Below are 25,694 nucleotides of genomic sequence, written 5' to 3'. Positions count from 1 at the left end.
ATATACATAAATAAGGGGGTACGTGTGAGAGCTTAGAAAACTAAAACGGGCAGTAGGAAGAGGGGATAAGGGGTCACGTGTAGATACAGCTGGTATTGAACATTTTGCCAATGGAAATCATTGAAGCAAACAGCAGATTCTAAAATAAGGGCATCCCTATAATTTATAAGGCCTCAAAAAAATCAGCTGGCATAATATGTACACATATGTTTTGAAGTTAAGACAGAATGGACAAGAACATAATATTCAATTACAGCTCATGCTCATTAGCTACGTGTCTAGTAACCACTGCCTGAATTTCATCACCTTCCATGGCTCATTTAGTAACCTTAAATCAATGACTATTAGAAAAGTTAATATCTAAAAAGGTATACTATCTTGTTCACATTCTATGAAAACCATGAAAAAAAATGAATACAAAAATTTCCCTAATAAATCAGTTTAAGGGGGCAGCATGGTGGTGCAGTGGTTAGTACTGTTGCCTCACACCTCTGGGACCCGGGTTCGAGTCTGTGCCTGGGTCACATGTGTGTGGAGTTTGCATGTTCTCCCCATGTCGTCGTGGGGTTTCCTCTGGGTACTCCGGTTTCCCCCCACAGTCCAAAAACATGCTGAGGCTAATCGAAATGGCTAAATTACTCGAAGGTGTGAATGTGTGCATGAACAGTGTGTGAGTGTGCCCTGCGATGGGCTGGCCCCCCATCCTGGGTTGTTCCCTGCCTTGAGCCCATTGCTTCCGGGATAGGCTCCGGACCCTTTAATGTAATACTTTACATTAAAATATGAAGGTAGATCTTGTTTTGACCAAAAGCGTAAATTAAATGCACGATTTCAATTAAAAACACTACTTTAATATTCCAATTGGTATAATTATGCGTAAGTTTCTATACAGATTTTACTTTTATAAAAATACTTCCATACAATAAATGTTAACTACACAAACATTACTGTGAAAGCAGTGTGGCAGGCATCAGGCAGATCATTTAATAACAATGGCATAAAAAAATTCTCATCCATTACAGCATATTTATCTTCATACATATGAAAGTCCCTGTACAACAGCATTTAAAATCTAGTATTAGTATTGCTGGTCCTCAACTGATGAATTTTGTGCAGTGTCGGCTCCATCTCCTGCGGGGGCTCCACCACCATCAAGCCGGACCATTCACTGCCTCCGGCGCCTGAACCTGCTTGTCCGGTCTAGATGAGAATGACAAACATGGATACCGTGGCAATACATGAATGAAATGCAAAATGAGCTGATACACAAGCATCAGGTGATCCATCAGCAAGTAGCCAGCTTCGGGTAAGGGGTCTTCTACTTGACCCGAATTCCACTGTGTACAAACACTTCATTTAACACCAACCCATAAATACTACACACAGATTTTCTTGGCTCGTTCCACTGCTGTGACTTTCAGAAGGGGGGCATTGACAGCTTCATTTGGAAATTTTTCTTTCCCCTCAGGGGGTTGATGCTGGTAAGCAGTGAATATGACTTAAGATTAAGACTTCGGAATAAGGAACTTCAGTCAAAGCATCAGGTTGATCTCCAATTGTTAAATCACACACAAACACTATACTAACAGGGTGTGTGGATGCTACCATAAAGGGGGTCCTCACCTATGCTGCTGACTGTTGCTGGCTGGTGGGCTTGATTCAGTTCTCACCAACACAGCATCCTCAGTGACAGCATATTTTGTGGATGGGTCTCCAGAGGTAGGTGACTTGTCCTCACTAAAAGTGACATTGCAAGATTTTATTGGCAGAGCTATTTTCAATAGCACAGGACACAGTCAAAACAGAACAGCAGCATGCAGAATGGAAGTCCAGCTCCACAGTGAAAGAGGAAAGAAAACAAAAATGCATTGTTGACAGAAATCTCCAATTTTCAGAAACATTTAGCACATTCAGGGACATTGCATATCTAAGAAAACTGCCATTATCGACTGCTGCATCCAGTAAAAAGGCAACAGCACACTTGTTCCTGCTTTACATCTACTTTCCTGTATGATTAGGCTGTGGTAATAATGAATTAATTCAATAAATCTTCTGTTGAACTCGAATCATGCATAGAAAAGCTGCAATGCTGTTCTTTAACTGCACATGACATTACCAAATTTATTATTATCATCTTTAAATAATTCTGTAGTATAATATTGTTTCAGGATACAGGTACAGTGTAGTTTTTGTTTTGCACTACGATTACCTTGTTGCCACTGTGTGTACTCTTTATACCTTGTCTGTTTGACTAAATGTATAGTGGCCTGTGCTCTGTGTCATTGATGCATTATGCACCAGAATTCCACCCCCCCCTGCGACCAATAACGTGCATCTTAATTTTAATTGTACCAAAGGAAAGTTTCTTCTTGGCCAATTATGACTTTTCAGTAGAGGATGAAATCAAACCACAAGATAAAAAGACCAATGTTTCTTTTAATGGATATGCTCTCTTGGTTTCCATATTCTGAGTTTATGGTCACTGATGCTGCAAAGCCTTGTCCTTATAGAGACACACCTTAGTCTGTGAGGCCTTTAGAGAAAATCAAAGTTGCAAGTTGGTGGTTAACCCTTAGATCCAGTGGACATACCATGACATAGAAATTCATGCGTCCAATTTAACATGCACATTAATATATGAAGATGAAAAGATCATGATAGGAGTCAAGTGGTTTATGAAAAAGCATTGCATGTCTGATAAATCCTGAATCAGCTGTACATACCAAAAGGATTTCAACACTCTGAAGCCATTAGCAGCAAGAAAGGAGACCAACATAAGTAACAGGCTTCTAAAACAAATGCACGCTAAAAACATTGCTCTCGCCCTAAACCCAATACCTTTCAGATTAACTGATTCTGCAAATATGAACACAGATTTCAAGGAAACCAAACAAGCTTTCAAATCCAAATCATAAATCACAACCAATGGGAGAGGGACAATCACTGCCTGATGTAACTCAATGTGAACAAGGTACACGTTTAATTCTCTTTTTCCAAGTCAATGACTGACAAAGCTTATTGCCCCATTTCTCCCATCCTTAGTTTTCAGAGTCATGTTCGACACTAATGTTCAAAGACATTATCCAAATTTAGTTGTCAATCAGTTATTACTTAAATATATACTTATTCTCCACGTGGAGTGCAAAACCCTGTCAGATTGCAGGGCTTAAAACATGTTTAAAATAGTATGAACAGCTCCACAAGTCAGCATGTACATTCACAGTTGATGTATGATTAAATTAAATTTCCCTCATTAGAGGTTTGATTTTTCTATTTGTATCATGTTTCAAAGTTGCCCTACTCCTGAAAAACAGCGTATCACAATAACAAGCGAAGTCAGTTCTACTTAGACAAACACAAGGTTTAGGTGTAACCAATGAGAACAGCTGGTTGTTAAAGCTCACCTTTTGAAAACGGCAGTCTCTGTTTTGGCATCTACGGTAAGGCTGACTGTCTCCTTCATGGAGCCATTGGCGACAGTATCAGTGACACGATCAGTGGTCAGCTCCTCATCCTCCTCCTCCTCCTCCTCTCCAACCATTGTGGCAGGTTGGGACTCCTGACCTGGCCACTGCTCCACTTCTGCTACAAAAAGGTCTGTGTTATTCCACGGCAATCAAGAGTAATGCCAGACATTTGCCTCTTTCTTTATGATCATACAGTAACACTGTCACCTTCAGACTGAGCTGCAAAGCCAGCAGTCAGGGGATCTTCTGAGCTTGTCTCCATAGCCACTGGGGAGCAACTTCTTAGAGGATTGTTGGGACTAAAGCAATGACAAATACCTCAGTTTAAACATACCGACATCCACCCATCCATCACCATCAAATATTAAGGTCTAAATCAACACTAGCAAAATTTGGATATTTTTTAATATGCCTTACTAACGACACATTTATACTAAAAGAGCTACCAAAATGACTTATAGAGACCTCACAGATCCCGGGAAATTGGAGAAGTCTGCCCATCCATCCTTTTTCCCTTGGGATGAGTTTTCTGAACTGCATCCTACTGATTTTGGCATCAGAGTTTGTGAAGCATCCACAGCTGTGGGAGGCCCTGTTCCTGTGGAGCAGCCAATCTCCATGGGAATGTCAAAGCTGCTGGTCCAGGCTGGTATTACAAGACATAACCCAGGTAATAAATGTAAAAATTAATAAATAAAATACTTTGCCCAAATCAAAAATAGGTATATTTGATCAGCTACAAATCTCTGCTCAACTAGCAATATTAAGGGAACAAAGAGGAAATGCTGATCCTAGAGGCGTAGGACAACTTCATGTTAATGTTCTTGCTAATTAAATGGAACTCTTCATCCTCACCAGAGTTAACCTCCATTCGGTCATCAGAGCTCGTGTTGCTGGGCTCAAAAGGGTCACGTTTACCATCTTCCTCTTCAGAATCTGTGCTCTCTTCACTGCCTGTACTGCCAGAACTTCTGCGGAGCAGAGTTGAATGCTCTTCAACAAATCTCATCAAAGCCCAAATATGGAAATGGAATTCAGCAAAAAATTCACCTGGGGCGCCTCTGTGTTTCTGGTGCAAAAGTGACATCTTTCTCATCCCAAATGTCATCCTCGTCAGAGCCTGCGTCTTCACATTCTTGGATCTTTTCCTTGCAGAATGCCTCAAAGAGGGCAATATTAGCCTGAAGGACACACATGCACACACATGCAGCCTTCACCTAATGCACTTGTGTCATTTTTCCCATCATGCCAAAACAAAAAGCCGCCAAACCAAACTGGATTTGGATGTTTTTCTCCCCATAACAACCAGAAAACGACTAGGGCCTTAACTATAAGGTTGTGACATGTAGACTTATGTACTCAGGACTCTCATTATCAATATTTACTGGAAAACATCAATATTGTTCAGTATAAGGCAATCTGGTTCTGATTGTATAAGGCAAAGGCAAAATGTGCAATAGCTGCCGTAACTATCAAAGTAATGGGGAGAAAGTTTCACACAACCTCCAGGAAACTCCACTTGCCGAGCAACTTGTCTCACTGTTAATTTATCCTCTTAATTCCAGGGAAACACGTGAATCAAAAAAAAAACTGCATATGTGCCAAGTAATAATTAAGCATAGAATAATAATGTTAAAATTAAACACAAAACAGTACTTACACTTTCATTTGTATTTAAAGAAAAATTGATGTCAGATATTCTGTCAAAGGCAATACTGAAATGTTAAAGAAAAAGTAAATAAACCAAAAAGTCAGACAATTTCATATTAAACAATTACTAAAATCTTACATACAAGGGGTGCACTTACATAGAACAACAGAGGAAGACCCACTGGCCATAAAGCAAAGACCACAATAGGCCAAACTAGGCACTAAAATGAGCAGTTAAGAACTTAGTCAACCTTTGGTCAGCAGTAAACCTCCAACTAAAGGGCACAGAAACCAAAGCAAGGGCAACTTGCAGTAGTTCACACTATACTCCCTTCTTGGGAGTACTGAAATGCAACTCCAACACAGTGCACATAATAAGGTCAATACCAACATGAAAAAGAACAGCCCTGCTGCTCATTCATTATGCGTGGATGATGATGTAGTTTAGTAAGACCTGCTGTCATTTAAAGCTGATCAGTTTTCAACAGAATCAATGCATGGTACATTTACTTGAGCCACCCTAGAATTAGTTGTTCGTGAAGAGCAGCATGCATGTGAAATACTCACTCCACAACATCATCCTGCTCAGCGGACCCCTCATCATTGAAGCCAAACTGCTCAATAAAATTGGACGTCATTTGTTGCATCTGATAATCAGAGAAGGCCTGGCAGACCCAGGATCAATAATGATATAGTCTTGACACTACAAATCAAAACTGTATGCTCTGCATTTATGAACACGCACACATATACATATAGCACATTACATGAGTACACATGGCTTTGCAGCATTACTAATATTTAACAAATTTGAAAACATATGATGGCATGCAAGCAATTATGTGTGAAAGCTGAAATCAATCTGAAATAAACAGAAGAGCATGATTTATAATGAAATTACTTTTTTCTCCACCCAAATTACTGACTTACTTGTTGTAAGGCAGAATCCTGACGAAATCCAGTGCTTTTAAAGTCTACCTCATCATTACTGGATGGATGAATGTGTGTATTTATCTAGTTGTGAAACATAAGTACATCATAAGGTAATGGATATCATTCCCCCCCCACTTTTAAATACTTCAGTGCAGACACACAACATGAAGCTTGAAAAGAGACTTACTAAATCTACAGTGTTCTTCTTGTTAATATCTGCTAGCTGCCCAGAAATAAATGCATCCCATGCGTCTCGGACATCCTCAGGGAGCTCTGGAAATACAAGAGCACATTTCTTTAAGTGATCTGCCATAGCAGCATAACCAGAGCACTCTGTGAGTAATACCACTCACCTGAAATAAGCTGCTGTATTAGCATGCTGTTGGGCCCTTTGTCACTGTTGTGCACCACAGAATTAGCTATCCGAGTCAAATGGCCCATGTATCCTCGGCGCCTTCCGCCTTCGGCCCTGGAGCAGATGATATAGTCACTGAGACTGACATATTGATTTAAAATGGCACAAAGAGAGAACAAGAGCTCGAGTCCCCCACAAAACACATTAAAAATATCACATTTTCAAAAAGAAGTCAGACTTCAAGGCACAATATCACTATGGTTTCCAATGTTGATGCAATTTATACAATATCAGCATAAAATTTATTTTTTAAAACATTAAAACAGCCAACAGTTCATTTTATGTTCATGTTATTTTTCCAAGAAATTTTAGCTGCAATGGAGCCATTTTATAATGATATAATAATATATAATTGATACTTTATTGATCCCCGTAGGGAAATTGTCTTTACGCCTCCTCAACTTGCTCTTTTTTTTCCCCAAAGAGTAAGTTGTTTTTTGCGAAGGGCTGCCACCCGTAGCGGCACCCAGGAGGTTAAGGGCCTTACTCAAAGGACCCGCAGGCAGAGGCTGGGTTTGAACCTGCGACCTTCTGATTACAGGCACACAGGCTTAGCCCACGGAGCCACATCCTGACCCCTCATCCTGCCCATCCTGCTACCTAGTTACACTGTGACTGATCACAGCGGTACATAATCAGGTAAGGAGCATGTGCTGATTACAGTACGTTGCCACACCCAACGCATGACAAACCACCTCAGGGACGAGAGACTGAGTGCCAACCCCGCCACCAGTGCCCAAGTTTACGCTTTAAGTTGGATGACCTCTTTATAGGGCTGGATGTCAATTAATGTCATACCCAGGATGAAGCAATTTCAGGTTAAGGGTCTTGCTCAACGGCCCAACGGAGTAGAATCACTCTGGGCATTGGCAGGATGTGAACCAACAACCATCTGATTTCTGGCACAGATCCCTAGTCTCAGAGCCATCGCTCCGCCCTATTGTGGTCTTTGCTTTACGGCCAGTAGGTCTTCCTCTGTTATGCTATGTAAGTGAACCCCATGTATGTAACATTCTAGTAATGCCTTTGTGTACGATATGAAGCAGTAAATTTATGAGTCAGGCGCCAAGGGCCCTGGTGCTGTGCTGTATGCATTATTGAAAGCCTCACACATTTGCAGACATGGTGGTGCAGTGGTTAGCACTGTTGCCTCACACCTCTGGGACCCGGGTTCGAGTCTCCGCCTGGGTTACATGTGTACGGAGTTCGCATGTTCTCCCCATGTCGTCGTGGGGTTTCCTCCGGGTACTCCGGGTTCCCCCCACAGTCTAAAAATATGCTGAGGCTAAATGGAGTTGCTAAATTGCCCGTAGGAATGCATGAGAGAGTGCATGGTGTGTGAGTGTGCCCTGCGATGGGCTGGCCCCCCATCCTGGGTTGTTCCCCACCTCGTGCCCAAGTACCAAAATCACTACAGTATATGCAATGCGTGTAAAGCCGAAATGCCTCATGGCTGAACACCACAGCTGGGGGTGAAGTTGCGTTATAAATGGGATGGTCAAAATATGTATTTAGACACAAGTAAAAAAAAAAAGTATCTACATAATGAACACAGGCAAAATTTTACATGATGATAAAGGACATTAACTTTCTGCCAAAATTATTTGAAGTAGGATATCCTTCCTCAAAATTACCAGCAACAAGCAACCAACCATCAAGGAGCATGCCAAAATTATATATGAATAAGTGATCCCCTGATTTGGGATGCAGGGAAGCCAAACTCAAGAATGGATGAACAGCTACCAGCAACACGCCATCCTTCTTTGAGTTAGATAAATACACAAGGCATAACTAATTACACATGTCATCTAACAGCTGAAAGGGTGCTTAAGTTGCATTAAAATTCCATTTTAGATCTTAAGTTATTCCTTTAAGGATGGGGAGCAGCGTGTGGATAGTGGGCTTGGGTCTGTGATGAGAAAGTCACTTGTTCAAGCCTAGCCTCAGCACCTGTGTGGGCCCTTGAGCAAGGTCCTGGAAGCCTGAGCTCTTTGCCCTCCGCTACAGGTGGCTGCCATTTGCAGCCAGCTTACTCTCACCAAGAGTGAGCAAGAAGGGGGAGGTGAATAGCGAATTTCCCCACAGGAATCAATAAAAAGTATATTGCAAAAATATAACAATGAGTACTTACTGCTCCTTTTCATTGGAGACCCAGGCATCAAGTATTCTCTGCAGTAATTGGCACTTCTGAAACAGCTGGGAAAGTAGGGAACAGACTCAGCACACAGGTACTACAAAGACAACAACTCTGAAGTATAAAAGCCACCTGCAAGACGAGACTCACATGCTGGACAAGAAGGTTTTCCCTGACAGACTCAGAGTCATTGTCGCCATTGATAATGGGACTTGCACTTTGAGTTGGAGGTAAGGTCAGAATCATTGCTATGCAGATTTCAACTTGTATGTGCAAAAAGTTATTCCATATATATTTGAAGTACATATCCTAAAGAACCAGAAATAAACAAAAAAAGGTCAGTGCACAGGATTAAAACTGATTACCTTTTAAAGCAAAGAAACAGCCACAGGCACTATTTAAAAAACAGCCAAATGACTATTAAACTAGGAGGGAAGGCCAAGGGTTTAAAAGTTTACTCACAAGTATGACTCCAACAGTGTTGAGGTCTATAAGCTCAAGGTTGATCGTGTGTGTGTTTGTCTGAAGAAGGCTAGCAACCAGTCGGACTACATGCAAACGTGCATTGCCGACTGGGGGATCCAGCACTCCCCATGTAGTTTTCAAGACATTTTTCTATAAATGACAATACAAAAACTATCATTACAACTTCAATCAATAGTGCTACCATGCAAAATAATTCGGTAAGGAGCACTGATAGTCAGCAGTAATAGAACCAAAAGGACCCGGAGAATTGTTTGGCTTTATTCCAGTTATGGGCCAATACCTCTGGGGGCTCAAGCAGCAGTTGGTGGAAGTCCTTTAGCCTTGGTTTGACAGCCTCCAGCACAGTCGGACTGACTGAGAACGATGGGTGGTTCATATTGGGGGGGCAGCTCTCCAAGTGACCTTCAAAACTTAAACAGTATACAGTTACAGTTAACGGGGAGGACAACTGAAAGCCAAAAACGAAAGCCTTCTTTTTTTTGTTAAGTACTTACGCAGGCTTTCGCATTTCAAACAGAGTCAACAGTATCTGTATAACACTGACTATAGCAGAGTCGTTCCTCTCTTTGTCAAAGTTGTTGGACAGTAACTGTCCCACTGTCTCCTGCCTGCAAAACAGGGGGGGGGGTCATATGTTGAATTTTTTGTACTCGTTTTCAAATACAAAATGTAAGTTGTCTTCAATGTATCCATTTAGAGCTGGGAGGCTAATGTCAAAAATAGCTATTAAAAACAAATACAAAACAAAAACATACTTTTCCAGAGTGACCAATAGGGGGTCTGACTCTGAGCCACCCTGAACTTGGAACATCTGGTCTCTGCTTAGATGAATTATTTCACATAGCAACTGGGATGCATTAGAGTGTTTCTTGAACAAGAAGAGAACAATCATTAAAAATAGAGACAGACCGCAAATAAATCCAAATTTGTAGCCAGATACCTTGCAGTGAGACATGCCAGGTACAAGGAGAGCATTACATTGATTATTGTAGATTATTATTAAAATAGTGTTATTTATAAAGCACACACACACTACAGGAAATCTCCTGAAACCTGCAGCCTTTAGATATTAAGGATAGTATCAATTCCAACACTTCAAAAGTGCAAGTAATAATACTGACATCCTCATCCAGAGTTGGCTGTACCATGTCAACAAGCCGCTGGATAACCTTCTCCTCATTCAGCCACTAGGAAAAAAATTAAACAAGTTGAAGAACGACAGAATAAGGTGAATTATTTCAAAACACACCACAAGGTGGAATCTTATCACATCATGTCAAAGATCTACTGTATTATGCCCAGGTGTTACAATGATATGTGACCCATCACCACGAAATGAGTTTTATGGGTATATTTCTACCAGTGCGACTTAAGACTCATTTCGTGGTGATGGGTCACATAGACACACACACACACAAAAAAAGGGAATGTTTTGTATAAGATTACCTGGAATCACTAACAAAGCGACAAGTTGCTACTTTGCCAATAAAAACTTATCAGGTCTTGGAGAGACAAAGCGATGACACATGCACTCACATTTAAGACATCTTGCCTAAGCTGCTCTGGATGAATACAGGTCAACATCCTGAGCATCAAGTCCATGATGGCCGAGGTCCCTATATGCCTTATCATTAGGTCCACGAAGTCGTCCCTCTTACGGAGAAACTCTACAATCTGAGGAAAGAGATATTTAATATGCATCAAACTTATATGTTAAATATATTGCAAATAAAATTTAGCTTGAGCCTTCACCACACTTACTTGATCAGGCTTCCTGCGGATAAGGATGCTCAGCACCTTGCTGAAAAAACTTGCCAGCAGGGGGTTGAGAGGGGGGTCATGTTGCAGAAAGCTGTAGAGCTTTGTAAGCAAGCTTTCGTCCTCACCCAGTTTGTCGTTGATTCGACTCACATCCGATGTGAGGAGTTCACAGGATATGTTGGGGAACCTGAACAAGTTGGAACCATATCATTCACTAAAACAGCAGTTAGAGCTCCTGATGTATGCACACTTTTGTACTGCTGCTGCATACATTACAATGACCTTTAGACAAGGCCATCCATTCAATAAGTAAATTGAGCAACAGTCACTTTATACAAACAAAAAGCAGCTGCTGTTTTACAGTAAACCAAACGAAAGCATAAAGCAGGCACAGGCCAGTCTCAAACAGAAGGACACAACTACTCACTTGTACTTAAGCTTCTCGTCCATGTCATCACTGGGCTCCTGGGTGACATAGCCAACCAGGTCTTCCATGCTCTGTGGCTGGACCAGGAAATCAATAAGTTGGCGGTTCTGGGCCTTGCACTCCTGCAACACATCCTCCTCATCCATCAGCTCTATCAGGGTTACGTTCCCCTTCTCCAACAGGGCGTCGATGTGGGAAGTTGTATACAGGTCAAACCTCCAGAACATGTTGCTGTTACTGGCAAAGAGCAGAGAACACACATGCTGAAATTAATACGCATCTGTCTCAGCAGTGGTCATGCGTATCGCACAGTGCGAAAATCGGGCCAACAGTTAAGCATGAAAGCCTAAAAGGCTTCAAAATTAACCTTACTTCTCACAGGAATCATTAAAAATTTTAATAAGAGATATTTTACTCTTTTTGCCAACCTGTGCCTTGTTATTCTTTCAAAAATCACACTCAAATGGTCCACTGAAATTTTTCTAGCATTCCTCACATAAAATATCGACCAATTTTACCCTTAATTTTCTGATAGAAAACCCCACTGAGCCAAAATATTGTAATGAAGTCTACAGTGAAATCCCACAATCAACAGCAGAAACCCACCATGAACATGAGTGAAATTACCACTGAAAAGTCAGAGGAAACCCCCCAGTCGCCACAGCTCAAAAACTGGTAAAGAACTTAAACTGTGTCTATTTAGTATCAAAAAATAGTCACCCCATCATATGCATGAGGGTTTATGGTGGAAGATACACATACACATGAAAATTCACAAATACTTGGGAACATTAAATTAATGGCACTGAAAAGCTTAAGTCACTGTGAGAAATCTGAGATTCCAATCACAGACAGCTAACGTGAGTGAGGGTGGTTGCCGAGACAGATGCACGGCATTCCCAAGCCAAAATAACTGGGATCTAAGTTTGTTTTTAAAGAAAAGCTTTTAATATTAAAAATATAGTATGCACTTACAAATATTTACACTAATATTTACATGACTGTGATTCAAATCATTTCCAGAATTTATATATTCTTAACTTGCAAGTCGATGTTTCTGCAAGCTCCAAAAATATTCTCTTTCAAATGTTCATGGCCAACTTGCAGATAATGGAAACCAAATGTCTAATCTGGAGAGGTGAATACAAAACATTGATATATTAAATTTAACCTGGGCCAATTTCCAATTTTTGGAGCCGGTATCTACTGAAAGATAAGCTGGGTAAAAGGCTTTATAAAGTTACACCCACACAATTTGACCGACTTGAATTTTAACCTATAAAAAATAATTTTTGTTTTGATCAATCTATATAGCTATATCCTGTGATCAACAGTGATTTAGCAATCAACAGCTTAACACATACCTGGTTTGAAAAGTAACGTGACGGTCAGATTATTCAAAAATAAAACAATGTATGTTCTCTTTGGAAGTCCTTTCCCATTACAGGCACTCCAAGCAGTGGCAACAGGAGAAAGCTTTGGAAACAGGATGCATGCAACAGAAGGCACCTCAGCCTCCACCAATCAATATTTCCCTGTAGCAAAAAAAGTGGACAGGAAGATTTCACACAGTAAATTTAAAAAAAAAAAAAAAAAAAAAAATACTGTACATTCTTCTTGTAAAAGGTTTTAAATGTAAAATTAATGAACTAGATGTGCAGGTCAGAGCAGGTTGGGGAGTCTGCACTGATGCAGCGTGTTGCTAAGCCCACTACACATCCGTGAGATCCTAGCTAGTGACCCCCCCCAGGCAGACACATGGTCCAGCCCCACAGTCCGGAAATGGCCATCTGCCGCGCCCAGGTACCACGTGGGCATCCCCTCGGCCTGATCCAGCTGCTCGGGATCTAAGCACTGAGGATCAGGAAAACGGACCGCATGGCCGTAATGCAATGCCGTAACTGACGCTCCCTTGCAATGCAGGTAATGTGCCTCATTCGGGACTCCTCTAGCAACCACTCATTCGACACAAAGTCAAACAGATGGTATTATCTAAAGAGACACAGTACTGAAGGAGTCCAGTCTTTGTTTTGGCTCACTGGACAGTGTCCGTGTCTCACAGCCATACAGGAAGACAGAGAGCACCAAGACTCAAGACTTGGACCTCCTTTCACTTGAAAAGATATCGGGAACGCCACACACCCCTTTCCAGCAACTTCATGATCCCCTCATGCTCTCCCAATCCGTCTGCCTCATAGGAAGAGTCACCAGACATGAATGTCTGCCGAGGTAGGTAGGTAGGTGTGTGTATTTTATTTTTATATATAATAAATGAATATGCATATACATATCTATATATATGCGCATCTATATATCTCTCTCTCTCTATATATATATATATATATATATATATATATATATAGAGAGAGAGAGAGAGAGAGAGAGTGAGAGAGAGATATAGATATATATAGATAGATATATATATATATATATATATAGATAGATAGATAGATATATATATAGATATATAAAAAAAACTACTACAGCAACACAATCTTTAAGATCCAGAGAAAACAGGAGAGCCACAATGCTATTAACTAATACCGATGGGATGTACATTTTCCCCTGTTAAAATGAATCACAAACTCAGAGGAGAAAAAAAAAGAATATCACAATGGGGACCTGGCGATATCTTCAATGGATAAAGGAACAATTGCATTGCTTTAAAAAAACACCTCACAATCACAGACCTATCACATCTGGAAAAGACTACTAGATATGCAGTTTGAAATAAAGCAATATAGTGTTTCATTCACTTCATTTAAATCCTTATGGCCTATTCAAGTTTGGATTTTCCACCAACCATTATATTTCATGTACAGTCGAACCTCGTTACTATGTACAAGACGGGATATCAAAAACATGTATGTTATAAGCATAGAACGTTGTAACCACTTAGTGCAGAAATTTGAATGTTGTATCGAAGTTTACGCTGTAAGGGTGTACGCTGTAAACAATGGCTGCTATTGGAATAATACATAGGCTAAAAACGGGAATTAGAAACCTATACGTTGAAAAGGTGAAAACGTTGTATCCGGGGTACGTAGTAACGAGGTTCGACTGTACTAGTTTTAAGAAGCCAGTTTCAGTCCTACTCAAGCAGTACTTTAATCTGCTTTCTTCTAACTTGCTTATCAATAGGTTAGGTTCAGTATGAGAGCTTGAAACACTTAGTTGGATTCCAAGCTGCAATCACTTTACACCTTTACTAGTCATTAAAGAAACTAGAACAGAGATCATAAATGTAGAAGGGAAAAAGCACACACTATTGGCCTTTGTCTCCATGCTAAGAAAACACCTGAAGTCTCAAACTATAAATCGATATACCATTAACTTTTCAAACAATACAAAATGAGAAATTGCCATTTATATGGATATATTTTATTGTACATTAAAATTATTGCTCTAGTAATGATTTTTGATGATTTTTGTCCTGGCTGTAAATAACGCCAGAACTTCGGTCATGACACTGCATAGAATCCCATAATTCACAGCTAAAATTAAACCATTCAGTTAAGATGGGGAAGCTGATGGAGGCAAAAGGAGAGGGAACATTGTTACATGGTTATTTTCATTTTAAAACATTGCCAAACAGCTCACAGGTAAAATAAAAAAATAAAAAATTAAATTCCATTTTCAGACTTATGTTTGGAATAAGGAAAGTGTCTATACCGAACAGCTGTAGTTGTATTTTTTGCAAACAGGGACTGAAATCCTCTGCATCAAGTAAGCATTTTGTTTTGACCACACTGTTCTAACGCTTGTGACATCTCACATGAGGCTCTGAAATACAACTGTACATTTAGCCCAATTCAAGGAAAATACTGAGATATGTATTGTGTATTGCTATTCTTCCTAAAAATACTGATGTGTTTTTGGTTCATATTGCCCAGCCTTACTAAAGACTATGTCGATATCTTTAAAAATCCATGATATTTTATTATAAGTCTGCTTTCTCTTTTCAGAGTGGCTCTATTACAGTTCTTTGTGACAAAGGGTGGTCACAATTTTTCCATCTATTCAATGCATGAGATTCATACTAGGCAAAAGAAAATGGGATTATCTTTCTAAGAAAGATCCTGTAGAGCAACCCTCATGAACATGTAATACTTAATACTTGCAGTCACTGAGTATTCTTGCATAGTAAAGTTGTCAAGTAAGCATTTATCGAAGTTAAATAGTGTAAACCCCAAGCAGTATCAAATGGAGCGTTATTTTTTTCTGCAAAGACCTCAAAGATTATTTGAATATTAGATATAACTGGAAATTAATTTAATTCAAGCGACACTATCAACCTAACCACCATACCTATTGTACAGTCTCGGCAGTTACTAATACAGTAATACAAACCGCTTGGCGAGTTGATATAACATTCAGAGCACTTCCCTTTCATTAATAGATACCACATACTTTTCAGACACTGCAGGTGGCTAAAACTCCCGGTGTGATCGACTGAAGGACCAGCTACTCCTACTCGCATCTCTGGAACTTGATTCAAACTTTATTTTTGCTGTAGACAGCCAGCCAAACAGTAAGGACAACATCAAACTCTATTTTAGCTATCCGGCTAGCAAAGCTATCGCCGAAAGTAAAAGGTAGGCATCTGACACTGTGGCAGTACTACTTCGTTACCATATGAATACCAACTAACGTGTTACTTAATTACAACATGACAATGTTACAACGAAGTCATAGGTTGAAATGGGATCGTTTCCAAAAACAAACTACATCCTGTAAGACATAACAAAAGTGAAACTAAACGGGTTTCCTAATAAACACGATAGCAAATCAAATGGTATAAAAACTTCTGAAAATATATTTAATATCACTGATATAATAAGTATAGTGGCCCACGACACAGTTAACTGAGGTTTGTGTTGCCGGTTAATGATTATATATGAAAGCATTTAGTGTATTTCCATTTTAAAACTCCTGAAGTAGTTCAACTAGTTGAATAACTTCTCTCGTCAGATAAAGAAAGCAGGACATAACACTGAACACAATAAAACTGTTCAGAAAGTGGTCAGTAAATAACAGTCAACCAAACAACTCAAACTATGAAGCTCAATCCCACTTCGTCAGATTAGTTTACTAGCTACTCCTGTGGCCAGCACGGAGAACTGCAGCAACTAGCTAACGGGTAAGTACGTACCAACAAGAAAGGCAAGGTGACGCTTCCCCGGCAGGTAAGCTGACCAGGCTTCTGAATCAAATACTACGGACATGAACTTCAGGAAAACCAGCAGCCTAACAGGGAAAACAAACAATCTACAGCAGACTCCGACGGGCGGGAAAAGCTTAACCATCGGAGGGCACTTTTCAAGATGGCGGATCAATCAACTTTAAAAAAGCTCTTCCCCCATAGTGCTGATACGACAGTCATTCAAACGAATTATAGCCTCGCCATTGGCTAAAACAAACGCCATTCAAGCCGAAGTCCCACCGCTGTGGGTCTGTCATTTGGTCACAATTCTCACATCGCAATATACATCTGTACTTCGTTACTGCATGTAAGATATGTACGTAGATGGCCATTTATAAGCAAGTTATAAAGGCTTTTATAAGCCTTTTCGAGCAAAAACTTTTCGGTCGGTCTAGTTAGGGCTAAAGAGGAAACGGGAATACTGTGCTTTTCACTGCTCAAAACGGAGCGTAGTTTTACGTAGCTTTCTTAGTAATATCTCACCTAACCCGTCAATCAGCACTAGTACAGAAATAATCTAGCTCACTTTATGTTGGGATAGGCTTAGGTTCTCCCCCAGTCCTCTGTCCCTTTCGACAGCAGGACGCCACTTCGAGATACACTTTTCAGAGACGCGCCTGCCTTAACTAGCGTGTCAGAACCACGGGACTAAGTTGTTTCGTGTTTGCGTTTTCGTTTCGGCCGAAGATGCCCCATCGTCAGTATCACCCGGGGAATATTCAGAAGGCTATGCTGTTAAAACTTTCCTTAGTTATAATGACGTGCGCCGCTATGCAAAGGCAGTAAGATGGCCAGCGTATAGCTTTTTCTTATTCAGTCTGGTACACTGTGCATGGCCCAACTAGCTAATGATTGTTCGAGTATTATGGATTAAATTACATGTCTACGTGAAAAATGGTTAACTATAAGCAAATATGTGCATTAGACTTACTTATGAATTAATCGGGATGCATTTTCAAGACTAGCGATTACGTCTTATGTAATGTACATTTTGCAGCCTTCATTTCTGAACCACAGCTATTTCTTACGTTTGGTATCCCTTTAGCATCAACGTAGGCAATCCTGTATTCATACTTGTTTATGCTCTAGGTCTACAGTGCAGTCGTGACCTGAAAATTCTTTAATAAATACGTGTAAATAATCGAAATGAATGAGATTATAAGGAAACTTTAAACCCAAGTTTTCTGCTTTTGTCAATGAGTATGGTTGATATTACTGGGTAATATCAGCCCTGCTGTGCTTTTGCTTCTGGTGGGTGAAGGATCTACATGACAATGTATCTGCGAATTGCAGGCTCACTGCAGCATACTGCAGCCGAGTGAACAGGAACCCCTAAATTATATGCAGATTCATATTCAAACCATTTATTAAACAAGCAGAAAATATAAAGCGAGGAAACTGTACAGCATCCAGTTTTGCATTTAAAATACAAAGGTATACTACTTCATGTACAGGGTAATAGTAAAGCCCGGAGATTTTCCAGGGTACAAAGTAGAGAGAATAATGCACAGGATGCCGGTCTGTCTCTGGGTACATGCTCATGCTATAGGCAGATAATTAATGACATTAAAGAAGGAAGGATACAAGTGCCCAGTGCTGGAGGTGTCAGGCAGGAGTGCTTGTCACTGAACCACCATGCAGCCCAAAAATGTTGTGCAAAGAAACATTTGAAATATTTAACAATGGCACTTAACACTCGCTTTAAACGTAGTGGTATATAAATCTAAATAACACAAAGCTTCATATGACTTCTGAATCCTTTTTGCGTTTTAGCATTTTGTAACAATGTAATACAAAGAATAATCTGTCCATTTACAGATCATTCACAAATGTTGCGTCTTCACATAGAATATCGGTAATTACACCATGTCTCCATCGGAGGGCAGCAAATGGTAATTAAAAAACAATACATTTATTTGTATTGACTGGTTTCTCCATCATTAAAAGTACCGTAATTTGAACAATCCGAATAAAAATATACCGCGAACCCTGACCAGAATGAGAGGTTAGAATATGGATTGATGGATAGCTCAAAATGTCTGCTGATAGTGAATAGGAGTTAAGGACCTGTATTATCAATATGCTGCTAGCTGAGGTCTTAAGATGATATTTAAGATTCTCATGTGTCATTTCAACCCAAATTGTTTCAGCTAAGACGCAATATAAATATTCCTTTTTTTTTTCTTTACAACAACAAGGGTCCTACTGGCATCCTGTCTAGGGTAAACGCACAGCCTTGTGTTGCCTGGGATAGGCTCCAAGCCCCCCCCCCCCCCCCCCCCCACAATCCTGATGAGGATAAACGTTTGGAAAATGGATGGATGAATGGTCACATCCTTCCTCACCAGTCATCTGGCCTGCTTCCTCTAGGACACTCACTTACTCCCTAGCCAGATTTCTGTCTTAACACGGGCAGCTGATGAAAGCAGGCTGCTCCACTGTCACTGAGGTCCAAGTCAAACTTCCAGGTTGAACCATGACAGGGAGCCTGAAAAGGTTCCATAAGTCTCCCCTGAGTAAGCAAAGATCTCACGCTTCCATAGTCTTTACAGTCATTCCTTTCACCCCTTTGAGGTCACATGTTTAACATTGCATGTTCTAATTTAATATGTAAAATGAAAAATGTTAAAAATATACTCAACAGGCCAGAAGTTTGGGCCCACCCCTGGATTTAAAAAAAAAAAATGATACACTGCTTTTTCAAACTTTTATTACAAGAAAATATTAGAAAGACTTAGTCAGGACCATAAATATTTGTATAGAGACAAAGTTTTTCAATTTTTGAGTTCTGTACATCCATCCATCCATTTTCCAAACCGCTTATCCTACTGAGTTGCAGGGGGTCCGGAGCCTATCCCGGAAGCAATGGGCACAAGGCAGGGAACAACCCAGGATGGGGGGCCAGCCCATCGCAGGGCACACTCACACACCAGTCACTCACATATGCACACCTACGGGCAGTTTAGCAACTCCAATTAGTCTCAGCATATTTTTAGACTGTGGGGGGAAACCGGAGTACTCAGAGGAAACCCCACAACGACATGGGGAGAACATGCAAACTCCACACACATGTAACCCAGGCGGAAACTTGAACCCGGGTCCCAGAGGTGTAAGGCAACAGTGCTAACACACTGCACCACCATGTCTATAAATGTGTGAGGCTTTTAATAATGCATACAGCACAGCACCAGGGCCCTTGGCTCCTGACTCATCATAAATTTACTGCTTCATATCGTACACACAGGCATTACTAGAATGTTACATACAAGGGGTTCACTTTCATAGCACAACAGAGGAAGACCTACTGGCCGTAAAGCAAAGACCACGATAAGGCGGAGCGATGGCTGTGAGACTAGGGATCTGTGCCAGAAATCAGACGGTTGTTGGTTCATATCCTGCCAATGCACGGAGTGATTCTACTCCGTTGGGCCCTTGAGCAAGACCTTTAACCTGAAATTGCTTCATCCTGGGTATGACATTAATAAATTTTACACAATAAATTTTAAAAGAAACAAATCAGATGCAGTTGAAATGCAGACGTTCAGTTTTAATTAAGTGGGTAGAACAAAAACATTGCGTAAAAATGTGGGGAACTAAAGTCATTTTTCTACACAGTCCCCTCCTTTCAGGGGCTCATAAGTAACTGGACAAATTAATACAGTATAACTGCAAATAAAATGTTCAATTCTAATAATTAGTTGAAAACCCTTTGCAGGCAGTAACTGCCTGAGGTCTTAAACTCATGGACATGAGCAGATGCTGGGTTTCCTCCTTTTAAATGCTCTGCCCGGCCTTTACTGCAGCAGCTTTCAGTTGCTGTTTGTTTGAGGGTCTTTCTGTCTGTAGTTTAGTCTTTAGCAAGTGAAATGCATGTTCAGTGGGGTTGAGATCAGGTGACTGACTTGGCCATTTGAGAATATTCCACTTCTTTGCTTTAATAAAGTCCCGGGTTGCTTTTGCTGTGTGTTTTGAGTCATTGTCCATCTGTATTATGAAACTCCGCCCAATCAATTTGGCTGCATTTGAGCAGACATGATGTCTCTGAACACCTCAGCATTCATTTGGCTGCTTCCATCCTGTGTGACATCATCAAGAAACACTAAAGACCCAGTGCCACTGGCAGCCATGCACGCCCAAGCCATCACAATGCCTCCACCATGTTTTACAGATGATGTGGTGTTCTTTGGATCCTAAGCCGTTCCAGCCCTTCTCCATACTTTTTTCTTTCCATCATTCTGATACTGGTTGATCTTGGTTTCATCTGTCCAAAGAATGCTGATCCAGAGCTGTGCTGGTTTTAGATGTTTTTTTGCAAAATCCAATGTAGCCTTTCTATTCTTAAGGCTTATGAGTGGCTTGCATCCTGCAGTGAACCCTCTGTATTTGCTTTCATGCAGTCTTCTCTTTATGGTAAACTTGGATATTGACTCGCCTACCTCCTGCAGAGTGTTGTTCACTTGGTTGGCTGTTATGAAGGGGTTTCTCTTCATCATGGAAATGATTCTGCAATCATCCACTACCATTGTTGTCCGTGGATGTCCAGACCTTTTTACGTTGCTGAGTTCACCAATGCTTTCTTTGTTTCTCAGGATGTACCAAACTGTGGATTTTGCCACTCCTAATATTGTGGCAATTTCTCGAATTGTTTTTTCTGTTTTCGCAGCCTAGGGATGGCCTGTTTCACCTGCATACTGAGTTCCTTTGACCGCATGTTATATGTTCACACCTCAGTCTTCCAAATGCAAACTAGACACCTCAAATCAACTCCAGGCCTTTTATCTGCTTAATTGATAGTGAAAGAACGAAGGAATTGCCCACACCTGTCCATGAAATAGCTTTTAAGTGAATTGTCCAATTATACATGTTAATGAGCTGAAAATCCTAAACCCTTCATCCAATTTGAATGTGGATACCCTAAAATGAAATCTGAGAGTCTGCACTTTATGTCCATGCCCATTGTATAGCTTCAGTTGGAATATATTTCAGTAAACAGGTAAAATAGTAAAACTTGTGTCAGTGTTCAAATATATACTTAACTGTAAATGACTGGTTTTTAAGTGTAATTGTAAGTGCAATTTAATGAATGCAAGTGCCCCAGTACAAGTTTCATCAGAATAATCACCTCTTGCCTTTATCACAGCAGCACAGATTCACAGCATCCTTTCAAGCAATTTTTGGAAACTTGTGTCCAAACCCTCCCAGGACCTTTTCAAGCATGCAAACATCCATCCATCCATTTTCCAAACCACTTATCCTACTGGGTCGTGGGGGGTCTGGAGCTTATCCCAGAAGCAATGGGCACGAGGCAGGGAACAACCCAGGATGGGGGGCCAGCCCATCGCAGGGCACACACACACACACAAGTCACTCACACATGCACACCTATGGGCAATTTAGCAAGTCCAATTAGCCTCAGCATATTTTTAGACTGTGGGGGGAAACCAGAGTACCCGGAGGAAACCCCACGACGACATGGGGAGAACATTCAAACTCCGCACACATGTGACCCAGGCGGAAACTTGAACCCGGGTCCCAGAGGTGTGAGGCAACAGTGCTAACCACTGCACCACATGCCACCCCAGCATGCGAACAGTTCTGTCTCATTTGTAGATGCTCACTTTGAACCTCTTGGTCTGGCTTGTCCCACGGATGGACTTTCGTCCGTCCACAACACCTGCGTCCACTCTTGAACACTCCTGTTTTTGTGTTGTTTAGGCACTATGAAGTTAAGGATTTCTGGCAGCAGCTGGACCATGCAATCCAGCTACTCAGTGTTTGCTTGACCGCATTAAGAGATACCGGTTTCCCTCTGTTCACATTAATCACAGCTTTCAGACCATTAGTCATCTTCCAATTTCTTTTTCACGTCACAACTAAGTATTGATCTTTAGCCTTTGATGTCACATTCCTTGACCCAGACTGTTTCTGGTCACTGTTCCTTCCTGTCAACCTTTTTCTCTGTAAACAGTAGGTCACTCCATGGTCAGAAACATTTAACTTTCTGATAATTTGATGAGAACCCTTCTTTACTCAAAATTTAGATTTCTGTTCAATTGTTAGCTGTGCCCTTCTAGCCATTACAAACATAAAAATAATCAAAAATTGTGTCATTTTCTGATACAGAAGAAGATCCAACAGAAGACTGAAGCGAGGAGCAGACAGTACATTAAACCTCTCACAAATTGATCTGGGACAAGGCAGACAAATGGCTATCGTTTAGTTAAAGACACACTCAAGAGAGTCCAAGAGCAAATCAAGTTCTGCCATTAGTAAATAGATATACAGTCCAAAATGAATGTCAATACACTAAAGACAGATCTGATATGTTTTCTTCAAAACCAATATTCTCAGCCTTTGTGGCTAATTAATGTTTCTACAAGCTGTAAAACACTGGTAAAAAAAAAATCTCATCGACGGCTCAGCCAGCAGGCCAGGACACCTGTGTGAAGAGAAGCTTGGACCAACCCACATCATTCCTAAGGCAGCCGAAATTTATCCTTAACCGTACTTCATGTATCAGAAGAAAATGGTCACATATGAATAAAATATGAACATTTGCTCACACATCATAAATTCATTAAAATATAATTTTTATTATATAAAAACTGCTATTATACAAAAATGATCACAGGGGTAGACTTTACAAGGCAGTTGTACACAAAATACAAGGCACCAAAGCTGGTTCTTAAAGGAAGCATGCGTTCTGCAGCCGGTGTTAGCTATGTGCCTAGACAGAACAGCCAGGGCGTTGACCCAATGTGCAACCGGCCTGTCGCCAAATTCCAAAGTGGAATCCAAATCTGTGCCAGGACCCTACAGTAACTGAACTGGTAAAACAGATGTTATCCTTAGGAATCTCGTCAATGGTGCTAGATTAGCACCACAGAATTCCTTACAAAGCACATGCCATTTCTAGGAAAAAGGACCAGTATGACACATGTTCAGGTACTAAATGACACATTTATGGTTCCTTGCTATGAAGGGATGCCTTTTTTAAGGCAGTTATCCTGTAGCCAGACTTAAGACACCAGCCGTGTTTTCTACCCCGTAGAATAAGGGTTAATGTGTTGCGAATAAGTGCTTTAGCACTGCTCACAAAGTGCTTGAAACATGTTCAGACTGCAAACTATACCATACACAATACATCACCATATATTAATGGGTGCTTCTGTCACTTTAAACATATCACAATTAACCGTCTTATACCACATCTGTGATATGAGTATTTGGACCCAATCTCATCTCACACTACATATCATCAATAACCAGTTCAGGGGTGAGGACTGAGCAGAATAATATTGTTCCATATTGAGGCAACAGTACGACCCACTGATCCACTCTATACTAATATTTGCTTTAAAAAGATTCTTATTCAAGAATTCAGTCTTTTTTGGACATTCAGAACCAGTCATTTTCAGGTCAAGTTTTTTGTCACATTGCTGCAAAGTGCAATTTAACCTTCCCACAGAGGTCAGGAATAACCGTCCTTGGATAAACAAACACAAGAGAACTAAAGCTGCTTGCTGCTGATCCCAATGATGTTTTTAAAAGGCTGATACTCTGGAGCACATGCCCCATTCCATGCATTCTCCGTGAAATGAACTCGATATCCATGAATGATAAAAAATAATTTCATGCTTTGCAAGGTTAGATGTTGGCTTTGAGCCCATGCCACAAAAATGGCATTTACAACTCACTCCATGTAGATTTTGTCCCTTTTACAAAAATACATGTATATTAATTCAAACTGATCTGTACACGTAGAAAGAAAAATCATTGAAGCGACAAGCAGAATTAATACATTTAAACAATATAAACACTTGTCATGGGTCTATTGACATGATATTAATCACTGTTGATTTATCATATTTTATAAATTGCGTACAATGTACAGTAGCAGCAAACCGATTACAAAAATGGAATTGAACAATCAGTTTGTGAATATTCAATATTCACAGATAAAAGAAAAATGACAACACTTTAGTTGAGGAGGCACAGAAAATGTAGTACATTCTTACTTAATGAATTAATAACTAATTGTTAGTGACCCCATGCTTGTTCATCATTACTAAATCATAATGGTTAATGTATTTCATGCAGTTACTGTATTTGTTCATGATTTATATTTGAGCAGTAACTGAGTTACTAAGTTACTTGTGCCCCTTCAAGTAAAGTGTTACCAAAGAAACTTCACACTCAATACATCCCATAACTTCTGTTCAAACTGGTTTGGGCAGTAGCAGCATTACAAATTGGCTGCTCATAGCAGGTTTCATTCAGAAAACTGATCGCAAATCAGTGGGTTCAGCACTTAACTACAAACTAGTGTAGTTCACTACATATTAATGAAGCTCCATGTAACCCAGAGGTCTTAAAATCATTTCCTAGAGTCTTTACTGTAGTCGACACCAAGGAGCATGTTTTAAGGCAGGGCCTACAGTTTTAAAACAGACTCGATGATATCATGTATTCAAAAATAAGAAATATCATATACATTACAGCTGTACAAACATTTCTTTTGGCCTGAATTTCACAAATGTTAATCCCTCCCATCCCCATAGAAAGAGATTACGGAGATTCCATTACTGGAAACTAATAAAATAGAATCATCTTATTTGTTCATATTTAAAGGTATTTACAAACGCGTTGGTTTCCCAGGGTCAGGAGGAATCAGTGCAGGGTGATGGGGGCGGGGGACTCAGATGGAAGAAGCTGTGCTCGGTGGAGGGGGAGGGGGGGCAACTCTCCTCTGCAGACAGGTACTGGCTGCGAGGGGTTGGGGGAGGTGGGTAGGGGTCAGAGTCCCAGTTCAGGTCTATGTAGTATTTGTTGCTCTTCCAGCGGCTGGTGGTGTAGTCACTGTCGCACACATCAGTGCTGCAGGGGGTGGTAGGGGGCGCCATTCCCCGCATCGGGTAAGGCCTGAGGTGAAAAGGTCCCAGAATGGGGGGCGTGGGAGGGGGTGGGTGCAGACGGAAGAAAGTGAAACACATATCTTAAGACTCAGCAAAAATGACTGACCAAATAAGATTAATATCTTCTGTTCCTTCTTTATTTTTCAAGAAAATTTTCAATGACAAATGACTTGTTAGTGGCCAAATATTTAAATATCAAAAACTCCTACTCTGAAAGTGGAGACATAATGCTGTAAAGAAAGTTTATATTTCTAGGCACTGCAGAGATAGATCCAATTTCTGACAGATCCACTTGGCAGAACT

At 40.5% G+C, this 25,694-nt stretch overlaps 2 protein-coding genes across 10 annotated transcripts in view; both read right to left on the bottom strand.

Annotated features, from left to right (window-relative positions):
- Window positions 1–829: 829 nt before the first annotated feature.
- Window positions 830–16,619, bottom strand: LOC125751599 (serine/threonine-protein phosphatase 6 regulatory subunit 3-like). Of its 9 annotated transcripts, none has more exons than XM_049030620.1 (25): window positions 16,426–16,619; window positions 12,638–12,808; window positions 11,274–11,510; window positions 10,847–11,033; window positions 10,622–10,759; window positions 10,207–10,272; window positions 9,841–9,953; window positions 9,580–9,693; window positions 9,366–9,495; window positions 9,062–9,214; window positions 8,750–8,908; window positions 8,597–8,661; window positions 6,404–6,519; window positions 6,238–6,323; window positions 6,048–6,131; window positions 5,685–5,782; window positions 5,128–5,182; window positions 4,518–4,648; window positions 4,323–4,438; window positions 3,933–4,113; window positions 3,675–3,766; window positions 3,405–3,585; window positions 2,724–2,741; window positions 1,624–1,737; window positions 830–1,200 (listed from the first exon to the last, which is right to left on the bottom strand). In XM_049030620.1, exons 3-25 carry the CDS (start codon window positions 11,498–11,500, stop codon window positions 1,152–1,154), a joined length of 2,673 nt encoding a protein of 890 aa, XP_048886577.1. In that variant the 5' UTR covers window positions 11,501–11,510; window positions 12,638–12,808; window positions 16,426–16,619; the 3' UTR covers window positions 830–1,151. The 9 variants fall into 9 exon arrangements, with proteins under 9 accessions (XP_048886577.1, XP_048886580.1, XP_048886579.1 ...); XM_049030623.1 differs by having other exon boundaries at window positions 3,405–3,582; XM_049030622.1 differs by having other exon boundaries at window positions 4,323–4,435.
- Window positions 16,620–23,049: 6,430 nt separating this feature from the next.
- The window catches only part of LOC125751839 (low-density lipoprotein receptor-related protein 5-like), a 56,521-nt gene continuing 53,876 nt past the window's right edge, over window positions 23,050–25,694 (bottom strand). Inside the window, exon 24 of the mRNA XM_049031214.1 lies at window positions 23,050–25,398. Coding sequence (XP_048887171.1) covers window positions 25,137–25,398 — 262 coding nt within the window. The 3' untranslated portion in view covers window positions 23,050–25,136. The remainder of the gene's footprint in view (window positions 25,399–25,694) is intronic.

This window comes from Brienomyrus brachyistius, chromosome 11, assembly GCF_023856365.1.
Source record: "Brienomyrus brachyistius isolate T26 chromosome 11, BBRACH_0.4, whole genome shotgun sequence".
In the NCBI taxonomy this organism is placed as follows: domain Eukaryota; kingdom Metazoa; phylum Chordata; class Actinopteri; order Osteoglossiformes; family Mormyridae; genus Brienomyrus; species Brienomyrus brachyistius.
Note: the sequence above shows the minus strand (reverse complement) of the source record. Positions and strands in the feature narration are given on the sequence as shown.

Bases quoted from the DNA above. Each gene is read 5' to 3' on its own strand.
- LOC125751599 (XM_049030620.1), bottom strand. From the start codon at position 11,500: ATGTTCTGGAGGTTTGACCTGTATACAACTTCCCACATCGACGCCCTG. The intron at 10,273-10,621 runs GTGAGTGCATGT...TTTTTTTCCTAG, and splicing joins TTAGGCAAGATGTCTTAAAT to TGGCTGAATGAGGAGAAGGT. The intron at 5,183-5,684 runs GTGAGTATTTCA...TTAACATTTCAG, and splicing joins GAGCAGGATGATGTTGTGGA to TATTGCCTTTGACAGAATAT.